Below are 23,477 nucleotides of genomic sequence, written 5' to 3'. Positions count from 1 at the left end.
TTAGTACAGGAGAGATGCAATGAAGACTAGATAAAGAAGAGATCATCTATTGCCAAAACATTGTCAGAATTGGGGTGCATGGCCGGCTCAGTCAGTAGAACATGCAACTCTTGATCTTAAGGTCATGAGTTCAAGCCCCCCATTGGGCATTTAGCCTACTTAAAACTTAAAAAAAAAAAACTGTCAGAGTTGAATTGCAAATGTTTTTAAGCCTTGTAAAGATCTCTTCACCTAGAGAAAGTTAACAGTTTAAAATCACTGGGTACTAGGGGTGCCTGGGTGGCTCAGTCCATTGGGCATCCAACTCTTGATTTCGGCTCAGGTCATAATCCCAGGGTCATGGGATCAAGCCCTGTGTCGGGCTCTGTGCTGAGTGTGGAGCCTGCTTAAGTTTCTCTCTCTCTCTCTCTCTCTCTCTCTCTCTCCTCTTCCCAGCTGGTGCATGTACTCTCTCTCTAAAATATAATTAATTACTTAAATAAATAAATAAATAAAATCACTGGGTACTAAAGATTTTTCCTTTGGGCATTTTACTGCTTGGGTACTTCCTGTGGAAAGCAAAAAATGTCCATGTGGACTTTGTTTTGGGCACTGATCAGAAAGTAGGATTTCATTCCAGTTATTATGTCCAGTCCTGCATCAAAATCAATCAGACAGGTTTTCTCTTAGGAGAATAGCTTCCACCACTTGGATTTGACATTCTTTTTCCTACAGGGCCATGATACTAGGAATAGGCCACCTTACTTGCAAACATTTTACAGATTTTCTCTAAAGGGAGACAATTCACTTAGCTTATTGACCTTTTTTTTTCCTAGACAGCAGGTGGTAACCTAACAGCTGATAATTAGTTCCAAGGAAATCTATCATAGTTCATCTTCCAGTGGTATGGTGCTTTAATATCATAGGGGGTGGAAATCATAGGAATTATTTTCTTTCATTCAAGGCATAACTGTCTTTAATAATCAAGTAACTCCACAAAGCAGTGGATTATGAGTTAATAAATATTACCCAGACTAGAAGTTTGACTTTCTCCTTGCTCCTGGAAAACAACTAATACTACCTGGTGCCTGAACAGTTGGAGGTGGACTCATAAATATCCTGGCAATTACATATTCACACCAAGGAACCATACATGATGCAGTACTTGGGCAATGAAACTTTTGAATAAAGTATATGATTTAAGTATTCCCCTAAAGCAAATTCTTCACCACAGTGAGCTGTTAATTCTGAGATTTCTTGGATGTCACTGATCACCTCAGGCAAGCTATCAACAAGGAAGAAAGCAAAGTACAACAAATGATATACCTACCAATTGGCGAAAATTTCCTTCTGTATGTAAACCACAGACGAGCACTTATATCAGACAACAGCTTAGATTTTTCTGAAATTAAATGTGAAATTAAAATTAAATCACCACATCCCATCTAAAGATATCTGCCTTTGATTTCTGAGCCAGCAGGAAACTCATTTTCAAATAAACCAGTCAATTCCATTGTTATGGGGCTAGGGAAGTTCATAGGAAACCCAATATCACCTTAGCCAAGTAATTTCAGAATTCCCTTTCACCTATGTTTTGACCAGTACTACTGGCCAGGTGGTTCCTGTCTCCTACTCACTGAGCTCCATGGCCCTGACAGGTACTAACACTGGGGTCAGTGGCCAAAAGACAAGGGATAAGAAAAGCAAGGATAACCCACTAACAAGGCAACCAGCCCCTGCCTGAAACGATGATAGTTGGTTGGATCTCTCATCAGTACCCAGTGTCCATTATCTAAAACTAGGGGTGTGTATGTGTGGGGGTGTGTGGGGGGGGTGTACACGTGTACATGCATGTATGTTTAACTAAAAAGGAAGATCCACAATAAGTAAATTAAGTGTGTAAAAATATACAACACCACCCAGTGCAGCTGGCATTTGTAATCTAATGGATAAATTAGACACAAACACTTTGGTGTCTTTATTCAAAGCATTTTGTGCATTTTATGACATAAATTTACTTCAATGACCACATATACGGCGGCTTTCACGGGTCCATCTGTATAGAAGTTAGAGCCATTGCACTTTAAGAGAAGAAAAGAAAATTTGATTTTAGCCAATAATTTCTGTTTTCTCTCCTGCCTTTCCTTTGAACAAACCAGAAAGTTGAGTGGTCTGAATTCTCCCTGCCCTTCACGTCCCCAGTGCCTACCACATTATGGGCAGCAGATGTACACTGGTTAAGAGTAAAACTTCTGGAGTCATATTCTGCCTGGGTTGGAGCCCTGACTCTGTTCCTTGCCAACTGTGTGGCCTTGTCACATAATCTCTCTGAGCTTCAGTTTTCTTATCCTTAAAATAGGGAGAATAAGAGCACCTACATCATAGAGTTGTGAATATTCTGCAAGATAATGCATGGAAAGTGTTTAGATGGTACAGTATGCGGTAAGCCTGTGATACATGTTAGCTGTTTTTATATACTTCCCCTCTCAAATGTTCACACCACTCACTCCTTCTTCTGATATTCTCTAGGCCTTTCAGCTTTCCTCTATGCTAGAAAGGCTGGGGGTAGTTGTATGGACACTTTAACCATAAGTGCACTTTGAAAGGTATTTCCCAACTTAACATTTGGATATGGCCATATTTGACAAGCTGGGGATTCCTGTTATCATGGAATACAGAACTAGAAGACATCCCTTCCAGTATTCCTCATTTTAAGTACCTGTGAAGGAAGTTAAGATCCAGAAAGAGAAAGTGACTTATCTAAGGTAGGGGAAGAGTCTGTATACAAAAGGTCTCCGAACTGCTAATCCTCAACTCTCTCCACTGTTCAGGATTCTCCAATCCAGAGGATGAAACCAGACACAGGGTGGAGCCAGAAGATGCTAACTTCCCCTCCTGCCTTGTGATCAGCTCCTTCCTATTTCTTCCTCTATGCTAGGGCCTTCAAAGAGCATCTCTCCTCAGACAGACAGACAGACAGCTGACTCTCTCCAAGCTCAGGCTTTATCAGGGTGCTGGGCTGTTGGCAGTTTTAGGTTAAAAGATCTTCCCTGGGGTGTCTGGGTGGCTCAGTCGATTGAGCGTCCGACTTCACCTCAGGTCATGATCTTGTGGTTCTTGAGTTCGAGCCTCGTGTCAGGATCTGTGCTGGCAGCTCAGATCCTGGAGCCTACTTTGGATTCTGTTCCTCCCTCTCTCTCTGCCCCTCTTCCACTCATGTTCTGTCTCTCTCTCAAAAATAAATAAACATTAAAAAACTTTTTAAATAAAAAATAAAAGGTCTTCCCCAATCTGTAAGTATATAAGGGTAAGGAAGAAATATTCAAGCCTCTTTTCCATCTAGCTGCTGTGGCTAAAAGTTCTATACAAAATCAGAATAAACTGAGAAGGTGCTACAGTCAGCAAAAGATCTACACCTACAAAACTTCTTAGTGTCTGACGTGGTTTCTGACAGCCCTGGGCTGATTAGAGGTCCCCTGGGTGGCAGCGTCTTTCATCTAGATAGAAAAGGACACAAGGGGAATGAGAAGTATGTAGCCCAGGCATTACAGTCTAAAACTGGTTAGTGATACCACGAGTGGGTCCATGGTTTTTGAAAGTCAAGGCTTATGGAATTCAGGGGTGCTCCTTTAAAGAAAAGAATAAATATATATATGACCCTTTCAAATTGCACAAACACCTATGATCATGTGAACATGCTGCTAAGGACTCTCAGGGCCTCGGAAGGGACCTGTGCAAGCAAGGAGTCTGTGGCTTGACCTCCTCTGGCTGCAAGGTATGTCCGCCTACAAGTGGCATGAACAGTTACCAAAGTCACACTCCACCAACCCCACAAGGAAAAATGGATAGGACCTTAACCTCAGGCACCCACCTCATTTAGGTTCTCACAGACAAATGCTACCAAACCTTACCCGTTTTAAGGAGATGCTGTTTCCCCAAGATCCATACCAGCTCATCCGTATCTGGAAATTCTTCTAGGTAGTCAGCAAAAATAGTAATCTGGTTTTCATATTTGGATAAAACTGAAAGAAAAGGAAAGAAACTTAAGCAAAATGTAACAGAGGGGATTTGCTTCTGTGGTTTTACTGGTTATTACCTTTGTCCTGAAGGTGAAAGATCATTGGCTTGAATCGAATGGAGGCAAATCCTTGTCTTGGAGGAACAAAGATACTCACAAAGCCTCAAATCCTTTAGTAGAGGGATTTACTTTTGACCACCTATTTTCACCTTCCTTTTCTCATGGTCCCATTTGGCACCATCTCCAAATATTTAGTTCAGGGTCATTTCAAAACCTTTTCATCATGGGGTATTCTTTGTAAACAGCCACTTATCTAGCTTCTCCAAGCAAAAGTGGATCAAGGTGATACAATAATACCTAATACTTGCATATCCAACTCATGCCCACATTACAGGGAATATTATGAGGTTTCTAGTGGCTGGAGGCATTGGAATGGGCTGTGACAAACTCCAAAGATTACAAAACTGTGAAAATGTAGTATTTTAGCTGGAAGACCAGCGGTTTTAACAGTACTTTTGTTTGCCATCTTATTCACATATGACTTCTGCAAAGAAGAATCTTGAAGCTGACGATAACTATAACTTGTTCTTGGGATTCACAAATGACCATGCTTATCTCTCAAGATAAAGTAACTGAATAACATATAATTAAACCTTGTAAGTTCACAGGCCAGACTCTCAGAACTTAGAACCATGTAATGTGAGATGAGGTAAAATTCACTTTTGTACCACTTGTGGGGAAAGAGTCTGCTCAGAGTTAAGACTGACTTATGAGAGGGTCCTAATCTCAAAAGTTCTCTTTAAGTGCCTTCCTGAGAGAAATAATATCATAAGTGGTAAACAAGTTTCCCACAAAAACCTATTTTAACCTGCAACCAGGAAATAAAATTGATGGTATATTTCATCGTGTATATGGTGCTGTGTCTATGAGAAAACACACTTCAAGTTCAAAGCTAACACATCCAACACATGCCTTCTCACCTGAGCTCTTGGAGGCTCCCCAGCCCCTATGGGGAAGGGAGCTCAGAGAGAGTAAGTACAAGCACCTGCAGGGACTCTCCCACAGCAGTGCCTGAAAGCCCTAAGGGAATGATTTTCCTGTAAAAATGGCATTGTGAGATATGTTTAACTCACTTGAAAGGACAAATTGTTTTCTTTTGGTTTTGTTTTCTAAGGCAGGAGCATGCTGTTTTCATAGAAATAAATGTTCCTAAATATAAATGAGTCCTCTTTGATCATGAAAACAGGTTAACCTGCTCTCACTGCTTGGTTGGAGGTTGACATTATGCCGTGTATCATTTGTATAAACTGAAGTTATAATTTGTGTGAAGTTATAATTTTAGAAACAGAGCTACCCAGTAGTTCAAGAAATACTGCATTTCTTGAGATGTATTACAGAAGTCCAATATTTCAGGGATTTAAGTAGCTTTTCTCCTCAGAATGTTTTAATCATTAAGGTTATAGACTCGGCAGTCTTTCAAACCTAAAGAGGTTAGAAATGAGACAGCCATTTTGTTCCCCGGTGAAAGCTCATCACTGCTAGATCTGCCAGAGAACCTGTGCCCTCTTAGCTTCTCTGTCACTGGCCTCAGCCCCTGGCCTAAGCCCAGGAAATACCAGGCTAAAAATGACCACCCAGGTCAGGCCATCCCCAGGAGGTGGTGGACTGAGGTGGTGTAAATCACACTGTGTACCTTCCCACCCTACTCTCTACCCCTCACACGCAGAAGAAATCAGGTTAAAATGAACATCCAGTGGAGCCTAGAAACAGAGTCAGAAAATGAGGGGCTTGAGAGGGGCGTGGGAAAGGGGCAGCCTGTCTGGCATTCCCCTGATAGGGGTGAGGAAGGGTGCATTGGGTGAATGTACAGCATGTATGCATATAAGCTTTGGGTCTTTTTTTTAGTACTGGCCAAGAAAAACCATTTCTCTATCGCCAACCCTGGCCAGCTGGTCAAATTAGTACAGCCCCTTAAAGCCTGTGAGAACTCCACTGCTTCATTTGGGATGGCCCTGACCAAAATGGTAGCCAAAGAATTTTCCTCTTGCTCTTCAGCCCTTCTCAGGCCAGCAAGAAGGTCAAGATGGTCTCTGTTCTTCCCGATTCTCCTCTTAGAAAATGGACTTCAAGAATGCAGGGCTACAGCCAGCCCCAGTTGAAGCTACATGGATGAAACAAATGAAAGCCAGAACAGACGTGAAGAGCAATAACATGGGGAGAGTGTATACAAGAGGATCCAGGGAGGAAAGAGGAATAAGGTCTTCCACAAGGAGAACTCAGAGTCATGAAGAAGCAAACTGGGGCATCATTAAGGTGCAAAAGTGAAATCGCATTTCCAACAGAATCACTTCTGACTAACACAATCCTTTAAAAAAATTCATAAACTACTTTTATCTTGCCTTAAAATGAACAAACATCAGCCCCATATGAGTTTACTGCCCCTTTCATCCTGTTTAAAGAGATAGGAGCTATACAGGCAGAGCTACAAAGACCACAGCTGGGCAGACCAAGAATTAGCTTCTACAAGGTCTGATGAACAACAGGCTTCACTCTGTTCCATTTTACTTTAATAATAATTATTGCACTGAAGTCTCTGCTAGGTTGGCTTAGTGGTCAGCTAATAACTGAACAAAGACTTCCTTAAACTCTTGGAACCAGCAAGTCTCCCAGTCTTGGCCAAGAGGTTATGTGTACATGTTGGGACATGCCTTCAACACTCAGCCAGGTGGCTGATAACTCTGCCTTAGTCTTCCCTTGTGCAGAGCTTGAGATCAGCCAGAGCAAAAGCTTAGAACCCTGTCAGCTCTTTCCTGAGCATGCACACAACACTGGGAATGCACACAGTCCTGAGCATGCATATAGTCTTCTAGATTCCCAGGGATATGCCCGAACTTTTCAAGCTCCAATGGACATGTTACTCACTAGGTTTTTCTTTTAAGCTTTCTGCATCAGGCATCTATGATCAGGCCTGATCTACTGCATCAGGCATCTATGAAGTTAATCAGTTGCCTCTAATGGTTTTCTTTTTTTAAATTTTTTTATTTTTAATTGAAGTATAGCTGACATACAATATTATCTTAGTTCTAGGTGTACAACATAGCGATTTGACAACTTATATGTTACTCAATGGTCACTACAATCAGCGTAGTCACCATCTGGCACCATATAAAATTATTACAATATTATTAACTACATTCCCTATGCTGTACTTTCAGTCCCCATGACTTATTTATTTTATAGGTGGAAGTTTGTACCTTCTTAATCCCCTTCACCTATTTTGCCCATCCCTCACCCTTTTCCCCTCTGGCAACCACCAGTTTGTTCTCTGTATTTTTAAGTCTGTTTCTGATTTGTTCACTTGTTTTGTTTTTTAGACTCCACATATAAGTGAAATCATATGGTATCTGTCTTTTTCTGGATGACTTACTTCACTTAACATAATACCTTCTAGGGGTGCCTGGGTGGCTCAATCAGTTGATCATCTGACTTCAGCTGAGGTCATTGATCTTGCAGTCCATGAGTTCGAGCCCTGCACTGGGCTCTGTGCTGACAGCTCAGAGCCTGGAACCTGCTTCGAATTCTGTGTCTCCCTCTCTCTCTGCCCCTCCCCTGCTCATGCTCTGTCTGTCTGTCTCTCTCTCTCTCAAAAATAAACATTAAAAAAATAATACCCTCTAGATCCCTCCATGTTGTCACGAGTGGTAAGATTTTATTCATTTTTATGGCTGAGTAATATTCCAGTGTGTGTGTGTGTGTGTGTGTGTGTGTGTGTGTGAGAGAGAGAGAGAGAGAGAGAGAGAGAGAGAGAGAGAGTATCTCACATCTTCTTTACCTTTTCATCTATTGATGGTCAGCTAGGTTGCTTCCATATCTTGGCTACTGTAAATAGTGCTATAATAAACATAGGGGTGCATATATCTTTCTAAACACTGTTTGTGTTTTCTTCAGGTAAATACCCAGAAGTGGTATTACTGGATCATATGATATTTCTATTTTTAATTTTGTGAGGAACCTTCATACTGTTTTTCCTAGTGGCTGCACCTCTAACAGTTTTCCATAAAAGCCTCCGGGGAAAGGCTTTCTGTGGCTAACTTCCACGGTTCTGAAAAGGTTGACTATGACCATTTCTGCCAGTGTTTTTCATTGCTCTTATAAATAGAATTTTCAGAGGTTCTCACTCTGCCATTTCTGCGATATCTTACTTTAATATTTTTTTCCAGTCATTGACTGTATTTTTAAAGGTTGGTTTTTATAAAATTGCAAGCAAATGAAAAAATGGCTTTGAACAACACATTTTCTGATGGGGCTTAACAGAGACACTTGTACCTGAAGGTTCCCAGATTCTGTGAGGCTTGTGTCCCACAAACAACACAAATTCTCTTAAGTGAAATATGTCACAGAATCTCAGGGCTAGAAGGGGCCTGAGATACCACAGCATGTCTTCCTTGTAGGCCACCTGATTCTAAAGGCATGCCAGGATACTGCTGATTCCAGAACAGCCTTTTCAGCAATACATGCACATTTAACATAGTATCAAGTAACAGCTTCAAAAACAAGAAAATATCCATGGAAAACAGGTATGGTAAGGGTCGAATATTCATTAACATATTCATCCCATAAACTTTTACTGAGTACCTACTATGCACACAATGGATAAAACATCACTGAGACGTAGCATCCATCCTCCAAAAGCTTTTAATCTAGTGGAGAGGACAGGTCTGAAAACAACTAATAGCAATAAGTATTATAATAAGGGAAAGCAGTTGTACAACATAGGGAATGTTGTCAATAATACTGTAATAATTTTGTATAATGACAGATGGTAACTAGCCCTACAAAGGTGATTATTTCATAACATATAAAAATGTCAAAATACTATGTTGTATACCTGAAACTAATATATTATTGTATGTCAATTCTAGTTCAGTTTTAAAAAGAAAGCGATGTGAGGGGCACCTGAGTGGCTCAGTTGGTTAAGTATCCAACTTCGGCTCAGGTCATGAACTTGCAGTTCGTGAGTTTGAGCCCTGCGACATACTCTGTACTGATAGCTCAGAGCCTGGAGCCTGCTTCATATTCTCTGTCTCCCTCTATCTCTGTTCCTCCCCCACTCACATCCTGTCTCTCTCTGTCTCTCAAAAATAAATAAAGATTAAAAAAAAATTTTAAAGAAAGCAATGTGGAAGGCAAGAAACGATTAATTCCAACTGGGGGTGAATGGGCCTTGCACAACCTAGAAAAGGTGGTATCAGAGCTGAGCCTTGATAGAAATAAGATATAAGTGGAAAGGGGGAAGGGAGAAATTCACTAAAAGGATTTGGCAAGCAACTGAGTGTGGGGTGGGGCTGGGGGGAGAGAGAGAGAGTCAGAGTTAAAAATACCTTCCAGTTTGTAAGTGTGAATGATGAAATAAATGGTAGCAGAAAAACATGGTGCAGTGTAGGGAGATAAAGTTTGGTCTAGCCACAACATTTCTTCTTCATCTTTTTCAGAAGAAAAGGATGTCACTTTTTTAAAAAAAATTTTTTTAATGTTTATTTATTTTTGACAGAGAGAGATAAAGGAGATAGGGAGATAAAGTTTGGTCTCATGGGTTTGGTTGACAAAGGAAGGGTTTAAAAAAAAAGTGAAGAGGGGCATGGTAGATGGCAGGTAGATAAGCAGAACCTAGGAAGGCAGGAGGAATTCAGAACAACAAAGCTCAGCCTAAAATGTGCCTTCACCTCCTTCCTCCTGGGTCCACTTAGTGTTCTTGCCTTTCCAGCCTCTGCCCACCCATGCATGGACCACACCCCATCTTCATTTCTCTTCCTCCCAGTGCCCTGCTTTTCTGACAATGAAGAGCTTTAAAAATAGAGAACTGGACATCATTTCTCATTATTTCCATGGGGGATTTTCATGTCCCAAACTGAAAGTTTTCTTGAATGTATTCAGCAAGTCAAATTCTAGCAATGCTGGGTGGTCAAATAATGTGAAAGACATGCATCCTTTCTCTACAGACCAGTAAAAAATTTGACGCCCTTTATCATTTTAGACTTACCATATAGACTCTTAGCCGAAGGGTTATCATTCAGCTAGACTTTATGACTTTCTAAGATTCTATTTAACTGACTAGTACTGGTGGTGGTGTAGCATAGGAGGCTGCACCTGACCCACTGTAGGGCAAGTCAGCAAAGGGATAACCAGTCTGTTTGGCAAGGGACTATTGGTAAATGAGTGTTAAATGAAAGTACTCCTTACTTTTCAGCTAGAAAAATCAACCAGGCCATTGATAGCTTGGCCCCACAAAACACAACATATCTTACAGAATTCAGTCACTTCATCTTACTGACACAATGATGGCAAGAATCAAACATAAGTCAAAATTGGACTCTTTGGTTTTCCTTTAAAGTGATTCTTTTGAAAAACTTATTGCCCTTTTAAGTATATTTTTGTTGTTGTTCTCACTTAAGGATAAATTATTGTCTGCTATCTGCTGACTGAAATGCATTCAGAAATATCCATGAGGAGGGGCACCTGGGTGGCTCAGTGGGTTAAGCGCCCAGCTCTTGGTTTCAGTTCAGGTCATGATCTCATGGTTTGTGGGTTTGAGTGCAGAGCCTGCTTGGGATTCTCTCTCTCTCTCTCTCTCTCTCTCTCTCTCTCTCTCTCTCCCTCTCTCTTCCCCTTCACAGCTCTCCTTATCTCTCTTAAAATAAATAAATAAACTTAAAAAAAAGAGATATCCATGAAGAAATGGGATCCCATGCACAAACTGGTGAGGAAGGCAGGATCTACCTTACACATACACCACCTCTAAATCGCTGCCTCATTTTGCTTTTGATAAGGTAACTCTGCTCTTTTTGGAGAGATGCATTTTTTCAGAAGAAAAGGATGTCACTTTTAAAAAAAAATTTTTTTTTAATATTTATTTATTTTTGACAGAGAGAGAGAGAGAGCATGAGCGGGGGAGGGGCACAGAGCGAGGGAGACACAGAATCCAAAGCAGGCTCCAGGCTCGGAGCTGTCAGCACAGAGCCCGATGCGGGGCTCAAACTCACAGACTGCAAGATCATGACCTGAGCCGAAGTTGGACACTCAACTGACTGAGCCACCCAGGTGCCCCAAGATGTCACTTTTATAAAGCTTATCTTTGTTTATAAGACATACAAAGAAGGTAGGACATTGGATGGATGGATGGATGGATGGATAAAAACATTTTACTGGTTTTATAATTCAAGACTTGTGGTAACTATCCCACAAGCTGAGGTAAGAATCACCTTGATTATTTATCAACAGGTTTTGTTGTTAAGAATCAAACTGTTAAGTGGGAAGTGTGGTTGTATTCACCAGGAGTACAGATGCACATTAGTGCCACTGCCACATCATACAGTGGGTCCAAAAAAGCCCCTGTGGCATTGTATCTTTGATTTTGGATAGTACCCAAGCTAAAAGAGAAGGAATACTCAAATATAGAGCTCATGATTCATGTAGGGAGCATGATATCATGACAGTATTTAGCCAAAATGAAGAGTGTATCAAATAATTTTGCTCGACATAAAAAATGTGGGGGTTTTTTGGCAGATGAAGAGAAGGAGGGATCACTCTTCACCCCTCTTAAAAACAGCCCTAGCCTAGGAAACCTAAAATGTAGTTTCTAATCCTACCCTGCCACTAAGTAGCTATGGGACCTTTGAGAACTTACTGCACTTCTTTGGGCCTTAGATTCTCCATCTATAAAATGAGCAGTGTGTTTTTCAAACAGCACATCATAACTTATCAGTGGGCTTTGAAATCTATATAGTGGGTTGAAATCAGCATATTTAAAAAATGAAATCAAATAGGGGCACTTGAGGGGTGCCTGGGTGGCTCAGTCGGTTGAGCGTTCGACTTTGGCTCAGGTCATGAGCTGGCAGTTCTTGAGTTCGAACCCCACATCGGGCTCTGTACTGATAGCTCAGAGCCTGGAGCCTGCTTCAAATTCTGTGTCTCCCTCTCTCTCTGCCCCTCCCCCACTCACACTCAGTCTCTCTCTCACTCAAAACTAAATAAACATTTAAAGAAATTTTAAATAGGGGCATTTGGGTGGCTCATTCAGTTAAACATCCGATTCTTGGTTTCAGCTCAGGTCATTATCTCACAGCTTGTGAGTTCAAGCCCTGCATCGGGCTCTGTGCTGTCAGCAAGTTGCCTGCTTGGGATTCTCTCTCTTTCTCTCTCTCTCTCTCCCTCTCTCCCTGCCCCTCCCCTGCTCATTCTCTCAAAATAAATAAATAAGCTTTAAAAAATGAAATTAAATAGAATAGAAAATATTACAATATATCATACATAATAAGGATTAATATCATTTCACAAAACTTGTGTGTATATAAATTAGGTTGAAATATAAAATGTATTTCCCATTGTATTGTTGGATCAAAAAAGCTTGAAAGCCAGTGGTCTAACCTATATTGTCCATACAGTAGCCACTAGCTACATGCAGCTGTTTACATTTAAATGTATTCAAATTACATACAACTAAAATTTAAGTTACTCAGTTGCACTAGCCACATTTCAAGCACTCAACAGCCACATGTGGCTACTGGCTACCATACTGGACAGCACAGCTATAGGATCATCACAGCAAGTTCTATTGGGCAGACCTATCTTAACAACCTATTTATGGTTCTGTAGGAGGTAGAGGTAGGGTGGGTTGTTAGGAGGAGTACTTTAAGCTCTGGGAAGAGAAGATGGATTCACTTGTCAAGAGAGTCTGTATGTGAATTTCTAAATAAATGAGCCAACAATTATTTATTTAAGTTCTGTACTTGGTTCTGTGATGGATACAGAGGAAATATCCTCATAAATATTCACTATGTGTTAAATGAGCAACCTAAGGGAGAGAGAGGGAAGATGGCGGCGTAGAAGGACGCTGGGCTCACCGCGCGTCCTGCTGATCACTTAGATTCCACCTACACCTGCCTAAATAACCCAGAAAACCGCCAGAGGATTAGCAGAACGGACTCTCCGGAGCCAAGCGCAGACGAGAGGCCCACGGAAGAGGGTAGGAAGGGCGGCGAGGCGGTGCGCGCTCCACGGACCGGCGGGAGGGAGCCGGGGCGGAGGGGCGGCTCGCCAGCCAAGCGGAGCCCCTGAGTCTGGCTGGCAAAAGCGGAGGGGCCGGACGGAGTGTGTTCCGACAGCAAGCGCGACTTAGCGTCTGGGAGGTCATAAGTTAACAGCTCTGCGCGGAAAGCGGGAAGACTGGAGGACAGAAGGAGGGAGAGCTGCTGAGCCCCCGGACAACAGAGCTCAGTTTGGTGGGGAACAAAAGCGCTTGCCAGCGCCATCTCCCTCACCCATCCCCCAGCCAAAATCCCAAAGGGAACCAGTTCCTGCCAGGGAACCTGCTCGCTTCGCGCAAACACCCAACTCTGTGCTTCTGCGGAGCCAAACCTCCAGCAGCGGATCTGACTCCCTCCCGCTGCCACAGGGCCCCTCCTGAATTGGATCACCTAAGGAGAAGCGAGCTAAGCCTGCCCCTCCTGCCCCCGTGCACCTTGCCTACCCACCGAAGCTAATACGCCAGATCCCCAGCACCACAAGCCTGGCAGTGTGCAAGTAGCCCAGACGGGCCACGCCACCCCACAGTGAATCCCGCCCCTAGGAGAGGGGAAGAGAAGGCACACACCAGTCTGACTGTGGCCCCAGTGGTGGGCTGGGGGCAGACATCAGGTCGGACTGCGGCCTGCCCACCAACTCCAGTTATACACCACAGCACAGGGGAAGTGCCCTGCAGGTCCTCACCACTCCAGGGACTATCCAAAATGACCAAACGGAAGAATTCCCCCCAGAAGAATCTCCAGGAAATAACAACAGCTAATGAACTGATCAAAAAGGATTTAAATAATATAACAGAAAGTGAATTTAGAATAATAGTCATAAGATTAATCGCTGGGCTTGAAAACAGTATAGAGGACAGCAGAGAATCTCTTGCCACAGAGATCAAGGGACTAAGGAACAGTCACGAGGAGCTGAAAAGCACTTTAAACGAAATGCAGAACAAAATGGAAACGACGACGGCTCGGATTGAAGAGGCAGAGGAGAGAATAGGTGAAATAGAAGATAAAGTTATGGAAAAAGAGGAAGTTGAGAGAGAGATAAAAAAATCCAGGAGTATGAGGGGAAAATTAGAGAACTAAGTGATACACTAAAAAGAAATAATATACGCATAATTGGTATCCCAGAGGAGGAAGAGAGAGGGAAAGGTGCTGAAGGGGTACTTGAAGAAATTATAGCTGAGAACTTCCCTGAACTGGGGAAGGAAAAAGGCATTGAAATCCAAGAGGCACAGAGAACTCCCTTCAGACGTAACTTGAATCGATCTTCGGCACGACATATCATAGTGAAACTGGCAAAATACAAGGATAAAGAGAAAATTCTGAAAGCAGCAAGGGATAAACGTGCCCTCCCATATAAAGGGAGACCTATAAGACTCGTGACTGATCTCTCTTTTGAAACTTGGCAGGCCAGAAAGGATTGGCACGAGATCTTCAGTGTGCTAAACAGAAAAAATATGCAGCCGAGAATCCTTTATCCAGCAAGTCTGTCATTTAGAATAGAAGGAGAGATAAAGGTCTTCCCAAACAAACAAAAACTGAAGGAATTTGTCACCACGAAACCAGCCCTACAAGAGATCCTAAGGGGGATCCTGTGAGACAAAGTACCAGAGACATCACTACAAGCATAAAACATACAGACATCACAATGACTCTAAACCCGTATCTTTCTATAATAACACTGAATGTAAATGGATTAAATGCGCCAACCAAAAGACATAGGCTATCAGAATGGATAAAAAAACAAGACCCATCTATTTGCTGTCTACAAGAGACTTATTTTAGACCTGAGGACACCTTTAGATTGAGAGTGAGGGGATGGAGAACTATTTATCATGCAACTGGAAGCCAAAAGAAAGCTGGAGTAGCCATACTTATATCAGACAAACTAGACTTTAAATTAAAGGCTGGAACAAGAGATGAACAAGGGCATTATATAATAATTACAGGGTCTATCCATCAGGAAGAGCTAACAATTATAAATGTCTATGCGCCGAATACCGGAGCCCCCAAATATATAAAACAATTACTCATAAACATAAGCAACCTTATTGATAAGAATGTGGTCATTGCAGGGGACTTTAACACCCCACTTACAGAAATGGATAGATCATCTAGACACACGGTCAATAAAGAAACAAGGGCCCTGAATGATACATTGGATCAGATGGACTTGACAGATATATTTAGAACTCTGCATCCCAAAGCAACAGAATATACTTTCATCTCGAGTGCACATGGAACATTCTCCGAGATAGATCATATACTGGGTCACAAAACAGCCCTTCATAAGTTTACAAGAATTGAAATTATACCATGCATACTTTCAGACCACAATGCTATGAAGCTTGAAATCAACCACAGGAAAAAGTCTGGAAAACCTCCCAAAGCGTGGAGGTTAAAGAACACCCTACTAAAGAATGAGTGGGTCAACCAGGCAATTAGAGAAGAAATTAAAAAATGTATGGAAACAAAAGAAAATGAAAATACAACAATCCAAACGCTTTGGGATGCAGCGAAGGCAGTCCTGAGAGGAAAATACATTGCAATCCAGGCCTATCTCAAGAAACAAGAAAAATCCCAAATACAAAATCTAACAGCACACTTAAAGGAGATAGAAGCAGAACAGCAAAGGCAGCCTAAACCCAGCAGAAGAAGATAAATAATAAAGATCAGAGCAGAAATAAACAATATAGAATCTAAAAAAACTGTAGAGCAGATCAACGAAATCAAGAGTTGGTTTTTTGAAAAAATAAACAAAATTGACAAACCTCTAGCCAGGCTTCTCAAAAAGAAAAGGGAGATGACCCAAATAGATAAAATCATGAATGAAAATGGAATTATTACAACCAATCCCTCAGAGATACAAACAATTATCAGGGAATACTATGAAAAATTATATACCAATAAATTGGACAACCTGGAAGAAATGGACAAATTCCTAAACACCCACGCTCTTCCAAAACTCAATCAGGAGGAAATGGAAAGCTTGAACAGACCCATAACCAGCGAAGAAATTGAATCGGTTATCAAAAATCTCCCAACAAATAAGAGTCCAGGACCAGATGGCTTCCCAGGGGAGTTCTACCAGACGTTCAAAGCAGAGATAATACCTATCCTTCTCAAGCTATTCCAAGAAATAGAAAGGGAAGAAAAACTTCCAGACTCATTCTATGAAGACAGTATTACTTTGATTCCTAAACCAGACAGAGACCCAGTAAAAAAAGAGAACTACAGGCCAATATCCCTGATGAATATGGATGCAAAAATTCTCAATAAGATACTAGCAAATCGAATTCAACAGCATATAAAAAGAATTATTCACCATGATCAAGTGGGATTCATTCCTGGGATGCAGGGCTGGTTCAACATTTGCAAATCAATCAACGTGATACACCACATTAACAAAAAAAAAGAGAAGAAACATATGATCCTGTCAATTGATGCAGAAAAGGCCTTTGACAAAATCCAGCACCCTTTCTTAATAAAAACACTTGAGAAAGTCGGGATAGAAGGAACATACTTAAAGATCATAAAAGCCATTTATGAAAAGCCCACAGCTAACATCATCCTCAACGGGGAAAAACTGAGAGCTTTTTCCTTGAGATCAGGAACACGACAGGGATGCCCACTTTCACCGCTGTTGTTTAACATAGTGCTGGAAGTTCTAGCATCAGCAATCAGACAACAAAAGGAAATCAAAGGCATCAAAATTGGCAGAGATGAAGTCAATCTTTCGCTTTTTGCAGATGACATGATATTATACATGGAAAATCCGATAGACTCCACCAAAAGTCTGCTAGAACTGATACATGCATTCAGCAAAGTTGCAGGATACAAAATCAATGTACAGAAATCAGTTGCATTCTTATACACTAACAATGAAGCAACAGAAAGACAAATAAAGAAATTGATCCCATTCACAATTGCACCAAGAAGCATAAAATACCTAGGGATAAATCTAACCAAAGATGTACAAGATCTGTATGCTGAAAACTATAGAAAGCTTATGAAGGTAATTGAAGAAGATTTAACGAAATGGAAAGACATTCCCCGCTCATGGATTAGAAGAATAAATATTGTCAAAATGTCAATACTACCCAAAGCTATCTACACATTCAATGCAATCCCAATCAAAATTACACCAGCATTCTTCTCAAAGCTAGAACAAGCAATCCCAAAATTCATATGGAACCACAAAAGGCCCCGAATAGCCAAAGTAATTTTGAAGAAGAAGACCAAAGCAGGAGGCATCGCAATCCCAGACTTTAGCCTCTACTACAAAGCTGTCATCATCAAGACAGCATGGTATTGGCACAAAAACAGACACATAGACCAATGGAATAGAATAGAAACCCCAGAACTAGACCCACAAACGTATGGCCAACTCATCTTTGACAAAGCAGGAAAGAACATCCAATGGAAAAAAGAGTCTCTTTAACAAATGGTGCTGGGAGAACTGGGCAGCAACATGCAGAAGGTTGAAACTAGACCACTTTCTCACACCATTCACAAAAACAAACTCAAAATGGATAAAGGACCTGAATGTGAGACAGGAAACCATCAAAACCTTAGAGGAGAAAGCAGGAAAAGACCTCTCTGACCTCAGCCGTAGCAATCTCTTACTCGACACATCCCCAAAGGCAAGGGAATTAAAAGCATAAGTGAATTACTGGGACCTTATGAAGATAAAAAGCTTCTGCACAGCAAAGGAAACAACCAACAAAACTAAAAGGCAACCAACGGAATGGGAAAAGATATTTGCAAATGACACATCGGACAAAGGGCTAGTATCCAAAATCTATAAAGAGCTCATCAAACTCCACACCCGAAAAACAAATAACCCAGTGAAGAAATGGGCAGAAAACATGAATAGACACTTCTCTAAAGAAGACATCCGGATGGCCAACAGGCACATGAAAAGATGTTCAACGTCGCTCCTTATCAGGGAAATACAAATCAAAACCGCACTCAGATATCACCTCACGCCAGTCAGAGTGGCCAAAATGAACAAATCAGGAGACTATAGATGCTGGAGAGGATGTGGAGAAACGGGAACCCTCTTGCACTGTTGGTGGGAATGCAAATTGGTGCAGCCGCTCTGGAAAGCAGTGTGGAGGTTCCTCAGAAAATTAAAAATAGACCTACCTTATGACCCAGCAATAGCACTGCTAGGAATTTATCCAAGGGATACAGGAGTACTGATGCATAGGGGCACTTGTACCCCAATGTTTATAGCAGCATTCTCAACAATAGCCAAATTATGGAAAGAGCCTAAATGTCCATCAACTGATGAATGGATAAAGAAATTGTGGTTTATATACACAATGGAATACTACGTGGCAATGAGAAAGAATGAAATATGGCCTTTGGTAGCAACGTGGATGGAACTGGAGAGTGTGATGCTAAGTGAAATAAGCCATACAGAGAAAGACAGATACCATATGGTTTCACTCTTATGTGGATCCTGAGAAACTTAACAGAAACCCATGGGGGAGGGGAAGGAAAAAAAAAAAAAGAGGTTAGAGTGGGAGAGAGCCAAAGCATAAGAGACTGTTAAAAACTGAGAACAAACTGAGGGTTGATGGGGGGTGGGAGGGAGGGGAGGGTGGGTGATGGGTATTGAGGAGGGCACCTTTTGGGATGAGCACTGGGTGTTGTATGGAAACCAATTTGACAATAAATTTCATATATTAAAATAAATAAATAAATAAATGAGCAACCTAAGGCATCAGAAAAGCATAATATCTAAAGATATGAGCCTTATGTAAATGAAAGATCTAATAATAAAAGGCAATACATAAGCAAGTATTGATAATAACTGAATTCTATAAAAATTCAGAAAAGGGGGAAATCAAATGAGCATTGGAGCCATCAAGATTTCAAAGAGGGTATAGCATTTTACCTGGTCCTTAAATTATTGCTTCCATTAGGATGAGCAGAGATAAGATAGGAGAATATTCCAGATCAGAGGAGTACTATTAAATATGTATGTATTAGAGACAGGGTAAATTCTGGAGAATAGAGAGCAATGAGATTAGAGAGGTGGCTTGGGACTGGATTGTAGAGGGTGGAAAGCCAGCCAGTAGAGTAAAGCCATTGACAGTTTTCAGAGTTCTTTCACATGATCCTTGAGACAGCCCTTGAGATAGGGCAGAGATCATTACTTACAGTTTGGAGTTGAAAGAACTGAGACTCAGAGAAGTGATAAAACTTGTTCAGAGTCATATAGCTAGTGCGAAGTAGAACAAGGATTCAAGTTAATCTAACTCTTGATCCAGTATACTCCCCACTATACTTCCCACTATACTGGATGGAGAGTAGCTTACTGTTAGGATAAAAGCTGGATCCGAGGCATTGGAGATGGGACACCAACGCGAAAGTTGTTGTAATAATCCAGGCATCAAGTGTTAAAGGCCTGGCCTAAGGTGGCAACAAATCAGATGTTCTGGTTATATAACATACTATACAACAAACTGACAATGCAGTACCCACTGTTTATAAGAGAGAGTAAGAGTAGACAGTCTGAGGTTAGAACACTATAATTATTTTTAACTGGAAATGATCTAAGCTACCCCAAAGGAATAAATATTAACAATATAATTCATATAGTGTGTCCGGATTTTTCCAGATGGCTGAAGGCAATGTTTTGGACACAGTTCCTAAGCAAACAACTCTTTATACGTCTATGCATTTTTATGAGCCATTTCTGTCTTGCAAGTGTTTCCTTCCTCTGTCAATTTCAGTGTTCATTTCTCAGAACTAATTGGTCATATGACTTCTTACCTCATCTAGATTTCCAATGAGAAAGGACTCATGCAAAAAGGTCAAGGAGCTACAGGCCTTGAAGTTTTTCCACACTATTTAGTAAAAGTAATTATTGGTAATTAATTAGTTAATATTTACTAAGGAAATACTAAAAGACGCCATTACCAGACTAATCATAAAGGATCTCTTCAGTTGTGTCACTGAGCTGCTCAGAAACTTCCATGGGCTTCCAAGATTGCTCCAACTGATAGGAATCAAATACAAACTCATCAGCCTGGCATTTAAGGCCCTCTCCAATATGACCACCTCCTACATTTATTTGTATTTGTTCCCCACTGCTCATTACTCCTTCAAGATATGTACTCTTTTTAGCCAAAAATAAACCACATGATACATTGGAGGCTCCTGGCTCATTCATGTCCTAGTTAAACACTTAAGTCCTACCTCAAATGCTACTTTCTCTGTGAACCCTTCTTCCTCAATTTTGCCACCAAGAAATACTTTTTCCTTCTTCTAAGCTTCTAAAGTCCCTTATTTTAACTTCTTTTATGGCACTGGGCACCTTGCTCTCTAGGTTAGTGTTATTCGCAGGCTTGTCAGCTCTCTGCCATTGGAATGAACTCTCATCCTAGGACACACTGTGTTTATCTCCATATCCCCTAAAGCTCCAATCATAGTGCCTTGCAATAAGTTGTCCCCCAAGGTCTCTCAAATGTTTACTGAATGAATGAACACAGTGATAAAAGTCCAAATGCTGGTTTATATGTTTATGCAAATGCAATTTAATAATCCTTTGCAGAGTACCTACCATATGACTGGCATTGTGCTAGGCCCTGGGGAGAGTAACACATGTTAAGCAATTCCAAGTCTAATGGGAAGATAGAAAGAGAATTCATTTTTATATGATACGGTCTGTGTCTGTACAGGGGGCTAAGGAAGCACAGCAGAGGATCATCTAAGCCAGCCTAGAGTACAGAGAAGGCTTTGGGAAGAGAGGTGATGACAGGGCTTAGCCTTAAATGATGAGAGTTAAGCAAATATGGCAAGAGAAGGATATTCCAGGCAGAGGAGAAGCTTGGACCAAAACACCAAAGACTGAGAGACTGTGGAACAGCGATTCCATATGGAAACTGTCAGGGGTTGAAGCTGGAGAGGCAAAAAAGCCTAGGAGATGTTGGCCTTGGAAGCCTTAGTAAGGGTTCTGGACTCAACCTAGGCTTCATGGAGCCCCTGAACACATTCAAATACACCGAGGAGGAACTCTGGGTATCTCATACATTAGCAGAATAGAAACAGTGCAACAAGTAATCACCTGAAATGCAAATCCTAGTTGATGTTTTTTTTTTAACATTCATTATCAAATTAAATTGTTAAAACACACACACACACACACACACACACACACACACACACACCAAAACCTGAAGTGACCATCTTTGTCAAGGAAGGGGTTAAGGTGGGTCTGGTCTCTGTCTTGTGACATGCTTAGTGGTACAGCACAATGGGAGAGGCTCTTGAGTCCTTTCCAGGAACAGGACTCTTCATTTAGATTACTTTCCCAGTTTTCTCCTCTGTTTACCATCACCTCACTCGCTTCCCAGACCACGGGAATTTTCCCCATACCCTTTCAACATTACACTTCATTAGTAAATGTTGCCAGCAGACATATGATGTTTAAAAATTCTTTACCTTTGATGTAATGTAAAATTATACTGCCAGAGTTAAGTTTTGGGATTACATAAAATTATACATGTACCTTCACTTTCAGAACAAAAGATGTATTCCAAGTTAATCCTAAAGCAAATTTCTGTAAAGTGAACTTGATTTTCCAACATTATTTTATAATTATGAGCCATGTTGCCCCAAAAAAGACAAATTTTACCCCATCTAAAAAAGATACAGCTTGCAATAAAATGGTTCCTCATCCCTGACGTGCACTCTATGTTCCAGATACCAGGAAAATACATACCTATCTACCCAAGAGCATGAAAGACCCAACCCACCAACCACAGCAAAAATACTCTCTAATATTGGACAAGCAGAGAATCTTGATCTGCTAAACAAAACACAGATCCATTTTTTAACTCTGAAAGTGGCTCTTAATGAAGTGGGTTTTCTTATAAAATGCTCAGCCATCAGTTCTTTCATTAATACTAAATTACCTTATTCTAAGTTAAAAATGTCTTTTATTGCACCTACCCTAGTGACTCCACTCCTAGGTTTATACCCAAGAAAAATGATTGTTTTTGTCCACCAACAGATATGGCCAAAAATGTTCATAGAAGCTTTATTCATAATATCCAAAACTTAGAAACAATCCAAATGTCCATCAATGTGGCGCTACCAACACAGTGTTCGTGTTCTCCCAAAATTCCTATGTTGAAGCCCTAATCCCCAATGTGATGGTATTTGGAGGTGTGCCTTTGGGTGGTAATTAGGTCATGAGGATAGAATCCCAATGAGTGAGATTAGTCCCCTAGTAAGAAGAGACACCAGAGAGATGATCTTTCTCCATCATGTGAGGACACAACAAGGTGGCCATCTGCAAGCCAGAAAAAGAGACCTCACCAGATATCAAACCTGCTGGTGCCATGAACTTGGATTTCCCAGCCTCCAGAACTGTGAGAAATAAATGTTTGTTGTTTAAGCCATCTGGTGTACGAAATTTTGTTACAGCAGCCTGAATAGACTAAGACGTGGGAAATGGATAAATTGTGGTGGATCATACATGGGAATGGTATATAGCAACAAAAAAGAACTAATATTATGTATAAAACATAGATGAATCACATGGACATGTTAAAGCAAAGGAAGCCAGGCACAAAATAATACCTAGAATATTATTCTGTTTATATAAAGTCTGAAATCAGGCAAAACTAATCTATGATAATAATGGTCAGAAGAGTTGTTACAAGGGTACTTGGGTGGCTCAGTCGATTAGCATCCAACTTCGGCTCAGGTCATGATCTGGCATTCGTGAATTTGAGCCCCACATCAGGCTCTGTGCTGACAGCTTAAGAGCCTGGAGGCTGCTTTGGATTCTGTTGTTACCTTTGGGAGGTGATGTTGGCTGGGAGGCAAGAGGGAAACTTCGGGGTGGGGTGGAAGGAAGAAATGCTCTTGATCTTAATCTGGGTGGAGGGTGCACATATATAACATTTAACTGAGCTGTACACTTAAGATTTGTGCACTTAACTGTGTGTAAAGAATACTTCAATTCAAGCAAAAAGAAAAAGTTAAGTCTCCATACTGGATTTATTTCTGGTATAGATTATTGGCGATTAGATCAATATTATGCTAATAACAAAATATTCTTCTGTTATCAGGAGTAGAGATAGAGTTCTAAATTTGTCGCACGTCTCTGAACACACACACATCGAATCCCAGTGAAAGCAGTTTGGGGCTTCAGATATTATTTAGATGTAAGGCTAACTTACTGGATTTTTCAACTTACAACATTCCAAAATGCTATCTACTTTTCAGGTCCACTTTGATTAGAAATTCAAAAATTTATTAATTATTCTTTTCTACTATAGCATTAGCTTGTCTTCATAAGAGAAATATATATTGAATTTCCCCCCAAATCTTAGTGAAAGAAAGCATTGTAGACTTAAGAAAACACTGGCCTATGAATT

The 23,477-nt window shown here is 40.9% G+C and overlaps 1 protein-coding gene across 1 annotated transcript in view; it reads right to left on the bottom strand.

Moving 5' to 3' along the window:
- ATG4A (autophagy related 4A cysteine peptidase) overlaps window positions 1-23,477 on the bottom strand; it is a 63,239-nt gene that overhangs the window by 18,923 nt on the left and 20,839 nt on the right. The window contains exons 2-3 of the mRNA XM_049644161.1: window positions 3,891-4,001; window positions 1,310-1,381 (exon numbers count right to left, since the gene is read on the bottom strand). Of these exons, the coding sequence (XP_049500118.1) occupies window positions 1,310-1,381; window positions 3,891-4,001 (183 nt within the window). The remainder of the gene's footprint in view (window positions 1-1,309; window positions 1,382-3,890; window positions 4,002-23,477) is intronic.

Source organism: Panthera uncia, chromosome X (assembly GCF_023721935.1).
Source record: "Panthera uncia isolate 11264 chromosome X, Puncia_PCG_1.0, whole genome shotgun sequence".
Classification (NCBI taxonomy): domain Eukaryota; kingdom Metazoa; phylum Chordata; class Mammalia; order Carnivora; family Felidae; genus Panthera; species Panthera uncia.
Note: the sequence above shows the minus strand (reverse complement) of the source record. Positions and strands in the feature narration are given on the sequence as shown.